Source organism: Tetrao urogallus (assembly GCF_951394365.1).
Source record: "Tetrao urogallus genome assembly, chromosome: 6".
Classification (NCBI taxonomy): Eukaryota; Metazoa; Chordata; class Aves; order Galliformes; family Phasianidae; genus Tetrao; species Tetrao urogallus.
The window spans coordinates 601146-619396 of NC_136819.1; the positions used below are offsets into that span (position 1 = coordinate 601146).

The window sequence follows — 18251 nt, forward strand, 5'->3', positions numbered from 1 at the left end:
TTTGTAGTGCCAACTGTCCAATTATGGAGCGCTTAAAAGCAAAACTAGGCAAGACTAAATAAAAAAAGCAGTTAGATCTTATAAAAGGATAAGAATGTTATTAGGTACAGCAGGTTAGGGCTTTTTCTTTTTTTCTCCTCCAAAGATGAGGATCAAAACAACAAAGACTGTGACTTCATCAGATTTCACACTCTTTTTGTTTGATTATCAAGTCTATATAAGTCCTGCACTTTTTACTTCCCAATTGTTTCATGTATCATAGTTAGAGACTTGGAAGGTGGCATATGAAGAATATTTGAAGAAACAGTGCTCACTCAGCCTCGCAAAGAGAAGGCTCAGTGGAGATTTAATCTATATTCCAACATCTAAAAGATAGCCACAGAGAAGATAATCTCTTCACCACATGGTAACAAGGAGAGAGAATGGACACAGGTTGCTCCAGAGTAACTTGCATCTGCATGTAAGAAAAAGAAATCACCAAGAGAACAACTAAACATCAGGAAAAAGTTGCCCAGAGAAGTGGTGGAGTCTTACTCACTGAAAATTTACAAGATTGAGATTGACAGGACATCTGATAATGCATTTCAAGGCTCTCTTTCAAGAGGGGGCTCGGTCAGATGATCTTGGGAGATTTCTTTCAACCTAGACTCCTGTAAACGAGCTTCTCTTTGTCAACTGGGCGAGGAAGTCATCAGTACCCTCCAGAAGCTCCCTTAGTCGCTTTTTCTCTGCTGTATTGCCCTTCCAGCAGATTTCGTGGTGGCCGAAGTCTGTAGCAGATGTCACAGCAGGATCCACACACCTTGGTCTCCCTTTAATCCTAACTCATAAGGTCTCATCTGGCTAATCATCAGTCCTTAGGTAAAGCTTCATGAGTTGTTGCTGCAGCTCTCTCCTTGTTGGCCCATCCTTTCTGTCCTAAAGGTCAATCCATTGCAGTGCTCCAGCAATGTAAGCTTTCAGAATATATTTTTGTGGTCCCAATGTCATCACTGTTCTGTAGCTGCACAGAGGCCTCAAGTTTCTTGTAATAAAGCCAGTAACTGTTTAAAAGTTTGTTATAATTAGAATTGCTAAAATAACGCAGTTATACTGTTGCCCAAAATAAGCCTTTCAATGACAAAAAAAAAATGAGGACAGCAACAATCCCGTATGCTTTATTGATATTGAAGTACAGTTCCATTAAAATTGCTAAATGTCACTTTAAAAAAAGAAAAACACATTGAAATCAATACACAAAAGCCCTTAACAATGTGATCAGTCAGTCACCTTCAAATACAAAACCTGGTCACAACAACAACAAAAAAAGGAGACAAGTTTGTACGTATAACTTTATACTTATGTTCCAGCTCTCCCAAGCTCATAAGAAAGACTTTGCTTTCTGTGCTGTAACTACTTTCTATGAGAGGACTGTACACAAAGGTTGTTCTTGGGTTTATATATTACTGTAGGTGAAAACTTATGTGACCGACAAGATACAGATCTCTTACTGTTCTTCATGGTAAGAGCACTTTCTTCCTTTGGAGGAGGAATGTGTACTGGTTTCCAAGGAATGGGGTTGCAATATGCTGGAGCTGGATATGAATTCCCATCAGGACGCCCTAAAATGTTTAGAAAATAAATAACTTAAAGTTATTAAGTAACTTAAGTAAGTTTTAAGTAACTTAAAATTAATATGTACTCAATGGGCTTTATAATGCATGCAGTTCTAATAATCACCTAGGGTAAGACAGAACAACGTCTTCAGAGGAATACAGTAAATGCATGTGACAATTCAAATGATTCAAAGTGATAAATCTTCCACCCCCTATTACCAATGACTGGTGTATTCCTCATCCGTATTAAAAAAAAAAAAGCAGGTTGAATTCTATGCAACATTCAAAATGCTCAGTCTTTTGTATGCTTAAAAGATGCATATGTGTGTGAACTGGCTACATCACATCACTTCAAAGCATTTATAAATATTACTTCCTGTCACCACATATATAAAATACACATATTTTTTCCATCTTTGCTTAACTACAACTCTTCATTTTACCGAGGAGAAAAACATGCAAGTTTCCCACAGTTTAATTAATTGTTTGCAATTATTAGCCTCGGGGACTTAGACCAGTGTAAGAAAGCCTAAAACACTGCAGAAGGAACACGTTGTTCTGTCAGTCACTTGTCTGTAGTGAAATTCCAGTGCACACATCACGAGGTTGAGTAAAACAAAGTCTACGACGCATTCTATTGCATGAACACTACTGAGCATAGAAATACTTCTTAAAAAAAATGAAATACTTAAGTGTTTGCAGCTGTCAGGAAGTAATGAGCTACAAATGCAAAACATGAAAGCGAAGCGTATCACCATCTACAAGCAGATGTAAGCAAAAGAGCAACTGGTTGCTCATCTGCTACATGGATTTTCTTAAGCATTCAGAATCTAGGTCCTATAATACTTTCTGTCACAAACACAAATAATAATAATGATTTGATTCTATGAAAAAATAAAGATGAAAGTATAGTCTATTTTTTTTTTTTAAAGGACATCTAATCAACTGAAATGTAATACAAAATACTACTTCTTACTGCTCTTCAGCTTTTGTATCACGTAGAATTACAAACAAAACATAATAACTAAGACTCTCAAATCTCCACACCATCATCAGCATTCTCTTTCACACTTCCCCTCAGAGTGAAAAAAGAATATGACAGCAGATGTGAGGAGGTGTGAAGCAATTGCAAAGCTAAATGGAAACTGTCACTCAGCATTGAAGTTACATCCCACGTAACCCTTTTCAAGCAGAACTGCCAGACCTTTATTAATCTCTGCATCTCAAAAACTGCCCCTTTTCTAACACGGATTCTGGTGCAACAAGAGGGCACGCGTTTCCTGACACACAAATACTAATTTTACAACAACGTCATCACAGCTGATATGCTTCACAGGAACCAGTAATTAGCCTGATAAGGAACTTCACAAGATCAAAATCAATTATAATTTGGTATACCACATTATTCTCAAGTAGCATTCTTTTCCTCCTAAAGCCATATGCACGGTAAGAGTACAAACCTGCAGACTTCCCATGTGGAAAGCCATAACCATTTAATACAGGGCGTGGTTTATTTCTAGCATTACGTAGCCATTCATTAAAGATCTTCTCTGCTCTCTCTTTCTTCTTTTGCAGCTCAGCCTGCCTTTCTTTTTCTTTTTCCTGAAAACAGAATAACGTAAGATGCCTACAAAGCATGTCGGTATGTTTTTACAGGCACTGCAATTGGATTTAAATCAAGTTGAATTGATACTGTGAGCATGACTTACACGAACTTACATTAACAAAGAGAGGAGTAAAGGGAATGAATATTGGTTTAAATCTCTCTTAAGACTCCCGTTTACTTTGGTTTCAAGTTCCTTGTGTTGTGCTTTTTAGACACCCAACAGAGACACAGAATTGGTTTAAACAGGACACGAACACAACCAGTATAGAACAGTTAAGTGTCTTCCAGTTATATGAGAAATTAGGAAAGTCTACAAAATTAAGTCGTTGAGGCCTCTAAATTGGTCTGAAACAACTTAGGGTATTTTTAAAGATAATCCAAAGGAATTAGTATATACACTTAAGAAATACAAATCTTTTTTGCACATTAAGAACAACAGCTACAATTACAGCAGGAACATGGACAAATTCTTCTAACCACAATCCCCCTAACACTTAACAGTAGCATCATACAAATTCAATAGAAAAATAAAACTGTACCATTAATTAAATTTAATTACAATCAATCAACTTTAAGCATAATAGCTGTAGTTGCCCACTCATTTTCAGGCACAAGCATTACCAGTATGTAACATCTATATGTAATTTGCCCTAGGACCCCAATGTCTGTGTTTTAGGAAACTTACAACATGTAAGGGGTCTTCTAGAGCACACTATAAAAATAAATGGCAGGTTAATTATTCAATCTGAGTTAACATTAAAATTAGGACTCCCAGCATCAGACTGGTATAGAGAAATAGAGAGAAAAATACTTCTAATTTGAAACACGTTTAACAATCAAGATAGTAGTGGTGCTGAGAGAAAAATGACTAGAAGGATGCCTATTTTCTGCTGGGGTTGAGAAATGGAGATACAGTTTGTGGTTCCTATTTCTGTTTCTCTTCTCACATCACCATTGCAGAGGGTTTGCTTGGCTTTGCAATAGAACTAGTAACAAATATGCATTTAATGTGCATCTTCCTTTGCTGGCCACACTTCAACACATCAACAGTATAACTTTTGAAACTATTCTTAACATACATTACTCCATCTGATAAATTCCAATTAATTTAATCAAGCACTACACTTAATATGTTAGGTAAAGCCATTCAAATACATAATTAACTGACAAATACCTTCTCTTTCTTCCTCTTTTCTGACTCTTCAGCTCTCTTCTTCTTTAACCATTCATTATACTTCACTTCGGCCTTTTCTTGTAACTGCAATTTTTCTAGTTCCTTTGTGGCTTTCTCTGCCATTTCTTTGCTCAATTTTCGTTCTCTTTCCCTCTTTTCCTAGACGAAATAGATCAAAGAGGAAGAATGTTAATAATGCAATATATTTCGATGGGCAGTTATTTCGAGGAATGCTTCTATTGCATAATTACAAATAAAATTATCACAACCCTGGAAACGAAACCCACTCATCGCTAGACACAAGACATGATAAAAATTTCCTTTCAGACTCTCTGCACTATTATGCTTACTCTGACGATTATTTATTTAGACATCTTTTTTAAAAGACTTCCAACGCTTTTCAGTATTTCTGGAAAAGAAATCTATGCTGCAATTCTTGATGAGCATGTTGTAGATTAAGAAGTCTGCTTTTCAATTAAACTAGAGCAAACCACGGTTCTAAGTGGAAGTCAGTCTGCACCCTTCTGAGTCACTGCCACGCACATGAGCCCTGTCAGATAAGATACACAGAGGTTTATCACTTCTGTGTCTTTCCCAAGTATGTGAATATAATGGCACACAGCATTTTGAGAGCCATTCTCTAAGCTAACGAGCACATACTGAAGGAAGCATAGTCACATGAAGACTAACAGTACCCCTCACCGCTCTACCCTGTAGCCTTTCAGAAATGCCTGGGATTCTACTGGTTCAGTACTTCCACATCTTTGCTCACTTAGCTCTGGAGAATCTGCATACACACACAAAAATCTATACTAGACAAACTATACATGTGACATGGAGGAGAAACAGAAGTTTGAGATCAAAAATTTTGCATTCATAGAAAAGAACTGCTGAATAAAAAAGCTTTTAGGAGGGTAGGGAAGCTTCTTAGATAACGGATTCTTAATTACAATACTTTAAATGAGCTTAGCCAGAATCATACAATCGTTTTGAGTTGGAAGAGGCCTTTAAAGGTCATCCAGTCCAACTCCCCTGCAATAAACAGGGGGACCTATCAGCTCCATCAGGTGCTCAGAGCCCCCTCCAGACTGACCCTGAATGCCCACAATGATGGGGCATCCTTCACCTCTCCAAGCAACCTGTTCCAGTGCCTCCATACCCTTACTGTAAAAACCTTTCTCTTATATCAAATCTACTTCTCCCCTCATTTAGTTTGAAACTATTTTCCCTTGTCCTATCACAACAGACCTTGCTAAAGAGTCCAGCTCCTCCTTTCTCACAGCCCCACTTTAGATACTGAAAATCCTGTCTCATGACTGTCCAGAGCCTTCTCTTCTCCAGGCTGAACAGCACCAGCCCTACTATGTCCTTACCCTTCCTTGCCCCCCACCCTTTCTCTCCTGAGGCTCCAGCCCAGCAGTGCCCTGCCCTGCCATAAATGGTTAACACTTTGGTGGTTGCTGTTTCTCTTTGAGCCTGTGCCCCCTGTCACAGAACTGCAATGACACCAGGCAGAGTGATGGGCAGGACTGGCTCCCTCGCCCTGCTTTTGATGCAGCGTAGGATACGGTTGGCTTTCTGGGCTTTCAGGCCATACTGCTGCCTTGAGTGCAGCTTCCCATCCACCAGTACCCCCAGGTCTTTTTTGGTAGGGCTGTGCTCAAACCTTCCATGCCTCAGCTTGTACTGATAGTGGGGTTGCCATGACCCAGATGCAAGACCCAATACTAGGCTTTGCTGTACGTCATGAGCTACACCTGGGCCCACTGCTCTGCCTGTCTAGGTCTCTCTGGATGAGGAATGGATGGCATCCCATTCCTCAAAAGCGTAGACCACAACACACAGCTCGGTGTCATCCACAAATTTGCTGAGGGTGCACATGATACCAATGGACATTCATTGAGAAATATGTTAAAGAGCATCAGTCCCAGTTCTGACCCCTAAGGGACGCCATTTGTCAGTGATACCCATCCAGATGTTGAGTCATGGACCACTGCTCTCTGGGTATAATCTTCCAACCAGTTCCTCATTCACTGAACAGCCCGCCCACAAAATCCATATATTTTCAATTTGGAAAGAAGGATTTTGTGGGGGACTGTATTAGCTACTATTTGTGCTTCCCCAAAGTTAAGTAAGTCCCTATGTGAACAACAACATGCCATGCATACGACCATGAAAGCCAAAGCTATTGCTGAAGTTTTACTTCCAATAAGGAATTGCAAGGACTGGGAGGGGCCCCTACAGAATTGCAGACTCCACAGCTGCCCAGAAATTATTCTGCAAATAAATCAGAAGCGCTTCCTTTTTCTCTCTAGCACAAAACAACTCCTTCAGAAAGGTGGTTTACATCACATTCCCAGCTGCTTTAATAATCTGGTTTGCATCAAGCTCCTGTCAACTCCAGCCTTCCCAGCTTCCCCCCATTCCCACTTCTTGTTCTTATCCAAGTCTATCAAAAAGGCTAGGAATGTGCATGTTAATGCACACGATGTCCTTCAATCCGTCCTTCACACTGCTTCCACATACGTCAGGGGAAGGGAAATTATATAATTTGCTTATGTGTGGCGTTGATATAAGAAAAAATTCTCTTTGATCTTGTGCTCCAAACAGACATACCTATTATTCACTAAACCAGCAGCCAGTTGACATATACTCTAAAATATGATTACACACGTTACATAAGTTAAGGTATTGATTGTAAAACATCCCATTACTTATTGCAGGAAGAGCCTGTTCTCCTGCCACTCCACCCAATCACATTATTAAGCAGAAAGGATACAAATCTGGCCTGAAGGTTCACTGCTATGGGCTGCGATCCTATCAGGTCTCGGAACCTAATAAAGACTGGGCTGGGTCAGTACTTGGAAACCCCGCACCCAGAACAAACCCAGCCATGGCACAAAGCAGTCCTGATGACTCAGTGGGCAGTGTGTGCCTTACTGAGTCACTATCAAACCAGTGTCTCATCAGCAGAACTACTAAGCTTTCAAGAAAAAAAAAAAAAAAAAAAAAAATCAGACCTATGTATATGTTGAGACTTGTCAAAGAAATTTTAAATGTCATGAGGCATCACACTTCACTTAGCCTTACTTACTGCCTTCTGCCAAAAAGAATTTCTAAGGCAGAAAATGAGCCCAATTACACTGAAACAGAGACAACATTCCAGCTGGAAGAAAATTAATAAAACATACACTCCTGTACTTTCATATTAATAATTGACCGAGAGGCTGCAAAAAAGGATCAACTGCAGAGCTGCTTTATATTCTGCATTTTCTGTATACAGTCTCATGGCAGGGGAGGCAATCCGTAAAGGTCCCTTCCAACCCAAACCCATGTCATGATTTTGTAAACAGAAAGATTTCCAGAAATTTATGCTGTTTCGATTTTTTTAGATCCTTCTCACAGCAACTGTTTTCCTGTTTTCTACTCCACAAATATGAGGTGTTTTTCCTTTCAGACGTGCCCAATGACTCTATTGCACAGTTCCGACATCTTTGTTTCTGTATTCCAGCATCATTTGATACTGAACGATTGATGAAATATAAGAAAAGACCACACTGTCAGCATCAGAACATATCTGCAAATTTCCTTGCATATCTTCACAGCAATCTGGAATGTCAGTTGCATTTAACAACTTCAGAAATAGAGGTCATTCAGCCAATTGTTACTATCTTTTCAATTTAATCCTATTACACAGCTCAGTCACCAACCCTGGCTCACATAAATACGTCTATAACCTCTCCAGAACTGGCAAGCAAAAAAACACAAGAGGAGAGAAAGGAAGTCAGTGATACAGCACTACCAACAGGCAGGTTTACAACAATGTTCACACAGTCAATGTGGACTTGACTATGGTCTAGAAGTCAGAGAGTTCTAAGACAGAGCATCGTTCTCCTGGACTGTGTTTCTGTAAAGAATTACCATGTGGGTATTTAAACAAGTGGCAAGCAGAAAGTCTTAGTGTACTTGGTGCATGAATATTCTCAAGGTCTTCAGAAGAACGCAGACTCCGTGAAAGCTGCCACAAAACACAATTACTCTCATTTTAATCATCTGTCACTCTGAATTCAAGCTCTGCAAGACTACCCACAATTAATTTTGACACTAAATGTGAGAAATTGGTTCATTCTACTACAGAAATCTAAAAGTAAGCCTTACACAAATAAGATTCGGGTACAATCTAAAGTTATATAGATTGGCCTTGCACAACCTCAAAGATAAATGCAATGTGAAGAGACATCAAACACTGTATTAAAAAAAAAAAAAAAACTATTTTGTAATGTATTCCACATTCCGGGTTTAGATGCTTAGAAATATCACTCCCTCATAAATATAATGAAATATTCATTAACTGGAAGAAAGGCAGCATGAGCACGACTTTCTAGCTTGAAAGTCATGCTGGAACTGCTGAACAGTCCATATGCTGTATTAACAATGGTGAGAGGTAACATGCATTCAGCAGTCTTTGGAAAAAGGGTTGTGATGCGAGTCTCTCTTCTGTAAGGAATCATACAGCATATCAAGAAAGAGAAGTTGTCTCCAAGAATATTGCCATTCATTATTTCATTGCGTGATGGTTCCAACTTCCATATTTCCTACTGCTTCTTCCTTAAAAGGACCGTCAGCCAAAAGCAAAATAAATGATAAAAAGATGTTTTTTTTCAATGAAAAACCAGCAACAGCAAATCCTCCCATCCTGTAATTTTTCACATGACGGTGGTGATTTTCAGCAAGTAAGGAAGTCTTGCTGAAAGAAATCAAAGAGGAATAAAAAATCTGGCCATAAAAATTCTAAGAGTAACATCTTTTTTGCAATGTCTTGTTCTCTTATCAACGACAACACATTTGAGATGTTAGTCAAATTAATGTTGGGAGCAGATTTTTTTTTTTTTATTTCAGTGCAAGGTGTGTAATTTTACTCCTTACTCTCTCAGCTTTGCTGGATACCACATTCATATAACAATGTATTACATTCAAGTTAAAGGATATTAACAAGATGAGTTAGAGAATTACAGCTGTTTGGATGCAAACATTCTGCTTTTGAGATTCCAGTTACTCTTACAAATGTGTATTACATACACATACAGGTTTGGGCTGGCATTAAATTTTCTTCATAGTGGCTTATATGGTTCTGTCTTGGATTAGTGACCAACACAATGTTGGTAACACACCAGCATTTTCTATAAGACTGAACAGTCTCAAGGCTTTCTGTTTCTCATGCTGTCCAACCAGCAAGAAGGCTGGGGGTTCACACAAAGCTGGGAGGAGATGCAGCCAGGACAGTTGACCCAAACTGACCAAAGTGATATTCCATATTGCATGATGTCATGCTCAGCAGTGAAAGCTAGGAGGAAGGAGCAGGAGAGGGAGGGAGACATTTGGAATTACAGCGTTTGTTTTCTAAATAACCTTTAGGCACAACAAAGCCCTGCTTTCCTGGCAATGGCTAGATGTCTGCCTGCACTTAGAAAGCAGTGAATTAATTCCTGATTTTGCTTTGCTTGCACGTGAAGCTTTTGCTTTACACCTATTAAACACTTTTTATCTCAACTCCTGAGCTTTCTTGCTATCACTCTTCCAGCTCTCTTCCCCATCTTGCTGTTGCACTGGAAGATACAGAGGAAAGTGAGAGAACAGCTGTGTGGTGCTCGGCTGCCTACCAGGGCTAGCCAACAGTATATAATGGAAGTTCCTATACATAAACCTAAGTACGTACACAAACTGATTTATCTTGATATTTCTAAGTTTATATTCTACCAACATTATAAAAATGAAGTAGTTCAGCAGCTAATAAAGGTGGATTTCACAGAATTGGAAAATACATTAAATAGACTGTAGACAGTGAAAAGAACTGCATCCGTGTCAATTTAAGTGTTTAATCAAAAACTGCTGTTGTCAGTCCTTACCTTTAATCTAACTACTTTATCCTGCATGAATTCACAAGAGGTTTCTATAAGGAATTTATAACATAACACTCTAAGGAATTAAATGGTCACATTATTTTTACAGACGTTTCACAGTCCGTGCATCCACGATGCATTTCTCAAAGCAGCTGGTACTCTGATTTGATAGCAATTAATCACTATATCACTACTTAAATGTACCTAATTTAAGCATTCAATCCCACAGCTGTTGATAGGAACCAAAGAGATTCACATCTGTGGATCAACAGTTAGGTAAAGAAGAAACTTTGCTACTGTTAACTACAAGCTTCCTATTCAACAAATAGGGCAAAACAACAGGAGTTGGTCTGTGTAACTGGGGTTCTTCACATATGGACTTGTAAACACAGCAGTCTTGAAACCTTAAACCCAGATTACGCTTAGAATTATAACAGGAGAGGCTGGGATCCTGTTTACATGAAGAACATTTAGTGTGAGACTGTATAGAAGTCCATAATCAAAACCACCCTCAGTTCTTTTCAGAAATATCTGGAAGAGGATGTAGAGTAAAGAAGAAAGGGAGCCTGGAAGGACAAAGGTTTTATAAACCAATGAGTTCTGTGTACTGCTCCTCAACCATGAGAGACAAGATTCTGAGAGTGAAGTCAAAAAAAAAAAAAAAAAAGCATGAGAATGAACAGACATGAAGAAAATAAGCTTTCACAGCCACTGATTCTAACCTAAAGGAATGAGCCAGCAGTTAGTTTTCAATGTCTATTCAAACTTTAGACCTATGGTGACCGGGGGATTGGAGGATGTCAATTCCTTTATTTTTAAACTTCACAGTTCAGCTGTAAGTTGTCTGCAAAGAGCTCGTTACTGAACAGGAGTCTAACGACAGCAATTAGCAATCAAGCAATCATTTGAACGTATCAGAAACATTAAGATACATTCTAATGGCTTTGCTCAAAGTGCAGTTCTGTGCACCAGTCAAATCCATTTCAAAATAAGGCTACTTTAACAATGAAAACGTGACGTTGGACAGCTTTGCTTTTCCAGCACTTGTAATCATACACAGCTCATTTTTTATCCGTAAACCTAACAGTAATGAAGAAAAAGATTTGAGTATTGGTTTCAAATTTTCTTCTGGAATCTAAATCCATGCCTGGAGATACCTTCAGAGTTAAAATATTTTGACCAATATTGCTGTGACTTGTAACACAGAGCTCTATTACATCTAAAACAGAACAAACCAGACAATTTACTGTCTGCCCACAAATGACTCAACCTTGAGAGACAGAGAAAGTAAAATTATTTTTGCCCAGCAGAGGTCTAGTATCTTAATGATTTGTAAATTTTGAAGGCATTATTAGAACCACAATAGCACCTGACAGCTGACTTTTACTAAGTTTCTCCTTCCTCGTGAGTTGCAAAATTCCTTTGTATTTCCATACACGTTTCACAGCTTAGAACGTTCTCTGACAGTTCACTCTCAACCTTTGAAATCACAAAAACTTACACGCACCAAAGTTTATTAAATGGTGACCACACCTTGATTGTCAAAAATTAGGTATGCAAAGCGACTGGAAGCATGCAAATCTCACATCACATGTGATGACATTAAATAAATACTGTCCTCAAGTACTTCTTCCTAACTTGAAGCTAGTGGACTCTATGGAACAGCCAGAGCCCTACAACTGACACTGCCACGTAACCAAGGGCTACTGGCTTGATACATAGAAAAAGAGCAGAATTCTTCCAGGCCCACACAAATATTCTGGCATGGATCTGCCTTATAAAGATTTTTCCAGCAGCGTCCTGGGGCTGCTGAAAGACTTTGTGCTCAAGATGAAGGGAAAAGTTTCACTTACACTCAAGCATCCCTCACTGCCTTCATCAGTACAGTACTCAGCAAAGGGGAAGGATTCAGATTTGCAGAGATCACAAAGGTAACATCCCTGAGAGGATCATCTCTTGTGAAGCACTTTCTGCATTCTCTACAAAGAGGTGAGAATCACCAACAGGATACAAACAGGGTGAGTGCTTAATAGTTATTTTAGTGAAGAAAACTGAGTTTTGTCCTCAAGGAGCACCTTCTCACACTAACAGGAGGAAATAGAGACCTTTTGCACATGCAATTATATTTTCTGAGAAAAATCATAGCAAGTATTCATGAATCCAACCTTAAACTTCACATGAAATCTGTCACAAACACAGATTTAGCCACTGAATTGACATACTTATCATTCAGTAAGTGTTATCCACAGGCAATCTTGTGAAGACCTGCACTGCGGAGGAATATGCTGCAGAAACGTTAAAACTCTAGAGAAAGCTAAGCCTTCAAAATCAGTTTTTTCTTGCTTTGAGAGTGGTTTACAGAAAAGACAAGCCAATGAATCATCTGATTGAAATGAAAAACAGATTACTATTGGTAAGTGCTTGGGACGTGGCCTAAGAATGACCATAAGCTTCCAAAACATAACACGTACAAGTCCAAACACAAATACTTTCTTCCCCCCTGCTGTTCTCTGAGCTGATGCTGCCATCAAAAAGACCTGCTCATCCCACTGCCAACAGAAAGGAAGGAGTTAACCAGTAAACCCACAAAGTTACAGGGAGTGCATAAAGAGGTAGAGATGTACAGAAGCTGACTGAGATAGATGGACACCCAAAGAGAATATTCAGTTTTGAGCTGTGAAGTGAACCATTTTAACATGTAATCACGCTCGTTCAAGCCAATGAATAGTTGCAGGAAGCTGTTAATTTCTGTTTTAGAAGGGGAAAATGTCACTGTGCTGAATGATCAATCCTATGCTTTTTGCTGAATACTTCAGTAAGGAAGGTCCCTTTCCTCATCACAGCAAATGCTTAAATCAGGATTGCTGTGGTTCAAGGTTATGCTAATCATCCAGTCAGCAATGAAGCTAGGAGAAATTAGGGAGCTAGGTTCAAACACAAGTTTTTCTAGGGGTCCTAGACTAAATTAGGCCTTGATACCTAGCCAAAGCACTGCTGTTGGGAAACTTTCCTCTGATTTTACTGAGAACCAGCAGTACGGAACAGTAAGAAATTGGAATTGCTACAGACCATAAGACAGTGAGCAAATATGCCCATGAATTACCAGGGGCTAAACAAAACCAAATCTCCCCAACTTTTCTATTTTTACCACTCAGGACACACAGTGTTTGTATTACAGAGAGCTGTACAGTGTCCTCTTGAGATCAGCATTCTGGCTGCTTCTGACATGGGATTCTGGCATCCTCTCCAGAGAGCTGAAAAGGATTGCCTGATCCCATTGTGAAATGACTTTTTAAATGAAGAAATTCCCAGTTGCAAGCTGTGGGCTACCGATAATATCCTGAATCTGGCCTCACACCTCAATTATCTCTCTCAACTCCACCATACTATTTTCCTGTCCACAATGGTATTTAACTGAATCCTTTTCCTGGCTCTGTTTGGTGTACAAGGCACTGCAGTTAAGCTGGAGACTATAATCAATATGCTAAGGCGTTGAACCTAGGAAGCCAGAAAGCCTAGGGTACACCAAAGATCAGAACCCCAGCTGTAATTAGCAGGCTGCTGCACAAGATGTGAGACAGCTATCAGTTACCTGACTATTCAGAAAACAAATGTCTTTGGGAAAAAAAGATCACAAAAAAAAAAAATCAGTCTTGGAAAATTGGTTAACTGTGTGAGCATGTTTTTGTAATTTTCAGTTGAAACAGTCTTTCTTTCAGCAAACCAAAAACATGGCTGTCCAAACAGTCTAAATAAACGGCACTCAGGTTTACTTAAGCACAAAATGTGCCAGCATACTGGCAGATGACATATAATTTACCTCTTCTCTTTTCTTTTCCATCCATTCTCTGAGCTTCTTTTCAGCTGTCCTTTTCCTTCTCTCAAATTCTTCCTTTTCCTTCATTTTCTCAAGTTGTATATTCATCTCCTAATCAAAAAAAAAAAAAAAAAAAAAGCACACATCTTTAACATGTCATGACCACATATACCAGCATGCTCAATGCTGGAAACAGTGCTGAAGTTAAAAAAAAAATTATTATTAAGCATTGCATTTGGAACACTTCAAGATTTTGCAAAAAAAGAATGACAGTTAACACAGGAACATTATGAAATATAACCAATGGAAATGTAGAATTTTTACAGTACGAAGGCAGGCTGAGGGAGCTGGGCTTGTTCAGCCTGGAGAAAAGAAGGCTGCAGGGTGACCTCATTGCAGCCTTCAGTACCTAAAGGGAGCCTACAGACAGGAGGGGAGTCAGCTCTTGGGAAGGGGAGATGACAGCAGGACGAGGGGAAATGGTTTGAAGTTGAGGGAGGGAAGATTGAGGTTGGATGTCAGGGGGAAGTTCTTTGCTATGAGAGTGGTGAGGTGCTGGAACAGCTGCCCAGAGATGCTGTGGATGCCCCGTCCATCCCTGGAGGTGTTCAAGGCCAGGTTGGATGGGGCCCTGGGCAGCCTGGGCTGGTATTAAACGGGGAGGTTGGTGGCCCTGCATGTGGCAGGGGGTTGGAGATTCATGGAGATTCCTTGAGGTCCCTTCCAAGCTTGGCCATTCTGTGATTCTGTGAACTGGAAACAGATATTTTTGTTGGGCTCCAGAAATTCTTCAACACAAATCGTTCCTTGGCTCATTTAAACATCACTCAATGGGATCTCAAGTGGTATTACTACTTTTCTGCAATACTTAAAGCTTAGATGATTTACTACTCTGTATTTAGGAAGGCATCAAAGCTAAGCGATGTATTGATCTGTGACATTTAATATCAAAACTATAGGAACATTAGGGCTTAAGCCCAAGTTTAAAGAAACCAAAATTTTTAAGGATTTCACCGAGTTTCAGAATAAGATCCATATTTTAAATGCAACAGAAGAAATTCTGAAGTATATCATCTTTGTAAGACACAGTAAATACACAATTACTTATGACTCTTTGAGGAAATGAATCAATAAAGAAAAATCACGATGAAGATAATTTAATACATCAAGACCGTATGAGAAGTCCTCCAACAAACCTATTTGCTGTACGACAGCAGAATGGCTATTTTTTCATGCTTAGAAATCAAAACAGGGGGACAGTTGCCAAACTAGAATCTAAAAGGAAAGATGTGAAACGTGTAGACAATACAAACAGATCAGAAAATATTGCTCAAGTTCAGTGTTATTTTGGCGTTACACTGACCTCTAAAACACTGTTTTAAGACCTTCCAGTGTTGGGAGTTACAGAAAGAGCCTGAGGCAACCCATATATGTTACATACACTTTACAGATTAAATGAATCACAGAAAAGTGAGGCTGCTGTTCAAGGTCAAACGGTAAATCAGTAACTTAAGTGAGAAAATATCTACCTTTGATGCGATTATTCTAACCACTACCCAGTTCTTCCAATTTGACTTTCAACAATAGTATCATTCAATCAACTGCAACAACAAATATATTAATCACGAAAAGATAGGGCGCTCTCACTTACTTCTGCCCCAGTCTCAGCGTTCAAGAACTGCTGGTTTGCAAGCGGGACAAAAGATGGAAGGAGGGAAAGAAATCCTGGGATAGAGCAGCACAGCCTGGGAAAGGACACCAAGCAGTTGTGCAATTACCCACTGAGTGGGTAACAACGCTGTGCCTCATGTACAACCAAGCAGCATGCAGTGCTTACACCCAGCACACACCCTGTCATGGCTAGTTTTTCTAAAACCAACAGAAAATAAAATCCTGGCATTTGATGCTTGCTATTTGCTACTAGATTTTATGTCAAGCTAAGATACATTCACCTCTGCAGCTCTAGCTTGTAAGTGGGCACGTAGTTCCTTCTCTTTTCCAATGAACCATTCTTCCCATGGTGAAAGATAATCTTTCAAAGGCGAGCGCTCATTTGCTTCTGTTATTTCAGAGTCATCATCCTTCCTGAGTGAAAAATGAGAAACGTACAGGAACGTTATCTGTCAGAACTCTGACTGAAAGTCCATCCAGTTTTGTTGTCTCAAAAAATCCACATTTCTCTCTATTGTAGCAAAAATTACATTATTCTTCCACTTGTGTAGTAACCTCCAGGATGGTAAACAGCATTCTTCTTGTGTTCCTCACCATCCCCCTTGCATTCTAGTTACCAAGTTCTAGCTTGTGACTTTTCTTTCTGTTCCATACTGTGGAAGAGGTTCAAACGTTACCTTCTATGAACTAATCAAACCCAACATCAGAAACATGGAAGCATTTCTGTCACCGAGAGGCTCAAAGGAAATACACCTTAAAAAATACGGCTTGTGCACACTTAGTGATATTATACAAGGTAAGACATTTAGCAGAACACTTTGCATAACTCACTCATAACTTTACTCATGAGTAATGCAGCGATCCTACCTCCAGGCCAGAAATATATTTTACAATATTCTGTACCTGTACTCCCTCCTAAGCAAGAGAGTACAGTAGGCTTTAATTGAAAACATGCCAGAAGATTTCTTTAAGCTCTTCTCTCTCTTACAAGAATTTTTTCTTAACAACAAAACAATGAGGTCAGACTTCATGTTAATATTTTATATGAACACATGCACTCCAGAAACACCTACCTACAAACTTCACTACAGGGAGCAACTCTGCTTGCTTAATTTAAGCTATGAAAGAGGCACCCAAACAAGCATATTACATAATGCTCCTGAAATTAATCTTCTATGCGTACGTTTAAAAATAAAACATATATAAAGTCTTGCACACAGAACACACATAGACAACCTGCAGAGAAGAGCATTGCAGGCCTAGAACTCCTTGCACAGAGCTGTCCACCTGCTGTGATGTGTTATGATCCACACAAAACCTGAATTTCGTAGCATCCCCTGCTAGGACGCCAGCATATTCATAGCCTTCATCAGAGTAATTAAAATAACAGACTTGATAAAGTAGTGCACTCTCAAGCATACATTTGTATTTAAATACAAGTATCTTAAATTGTTTTAGATGAGTTTGGCGCAGTACTGAAGTTTGATGAGCAGAATCCACATACAGTCACTGAAGTCACACCACCTGACATAATACTGATCTATACTGAAATTATGACCATTACACAAGGCCTCAATTTCAGCTCTTCTCTTCTACAAATGCTAATTTTCCCATGTTACAAGTTAGCCGGAGGCAGACCTTTACGTAGTTTCAAGACACCACCACCACACACCAACTCTTTAAGATACAGTGGAGGAGTGGCTGTGTAAGAAATGGCTGTTATTATCATACCTGCAATCTTGGCAGTTACACGGGGTAGCTACTAGATGAACATCTGGTGGGCACCCATTAGGATCAGAGAGCCATAGAATGACTTGGGTTAGAAGGATCACCAAGGATCACCAAGCTCCAACCCCCTGCCACAGGCAGAGCTGCCAGCTGTGAGATCCAGAACTGGACCAGGCCTGTTCCGCTCTCTCTGTAAAAAACTATCCTGGCGTCCAATCTAAATTTTCCCTCCTTCAGCTTAAAAGATGCAAAAGAAGAGGAAAGACTGCAAGCAGACTGACAGGCTGCTTCAACCCGAGGTTTTCTCACTGTTCTCCAGATTTCTCTTGGATGTTTAGCTCTTCTTTCAAGAAACAAGGCGAAGCTCAGCGTCCCGCCTTCCCTCACTGCTCATCTCAGAGACGAGCTCTCCTTCCCCCGCCCCACCGACCTGCTCACTCCCCAACGGGAGGCCGTATTCGAGAGCGAACCGGGCCTCTCCTCCTCCTCCTCCTCCTCCTCCTCCTCCTCCTCTTCCTCGCGGAAGCCGCACCGGGAAGAGGGGAAGGAGCAGCTGGAAGGGCTGAGCGGCTCTTCGCCCTCCGAGCTGCTGAAGGAAGGCGGCGGCACGGCCCTCCTCATGGCGGCCGACGGCTCGGAGTGGAGTTCTTACACGCTCCCGCGCAGCACCGCAAGGCTTCACCACAGCGGAGCTCCCGGCGGCCACCGCGCCGCCGCCATGGAGACCGGCAAGCGGCACCGCCCCGCGCATGCGCGTTGT

At 40.1% G+C, this 18251-nt stretch overlaps 1 protein-coding gene across 1 annotated transcript; it reads right to left on the minus strand.

The window, feature by feature from the left end:
- Positions 1-1392: 1392 nt before the first annotated feature.
- CCDC34 (coiled-coil domain containing 34) lies at positions 1393-18112 on the minus strand (the record flags this gene model as incomplete). The annotated part of the gene is made up of 6 exons (XM_079536965.1): positions 1393-1601; positions 3056-3197; positions 4376-4534; positions 14096-14203; positions 16045-16173; positions 17918-18112. 6 exons carry the CDS (start codon positions 18110-18112, stop codon positions 1393-1395), a joined length of 942 nt encoding a protein of 313 aa, XP_079393091.1.
- Positions 18113-18251: the final 139 nt, after the last annotated feature.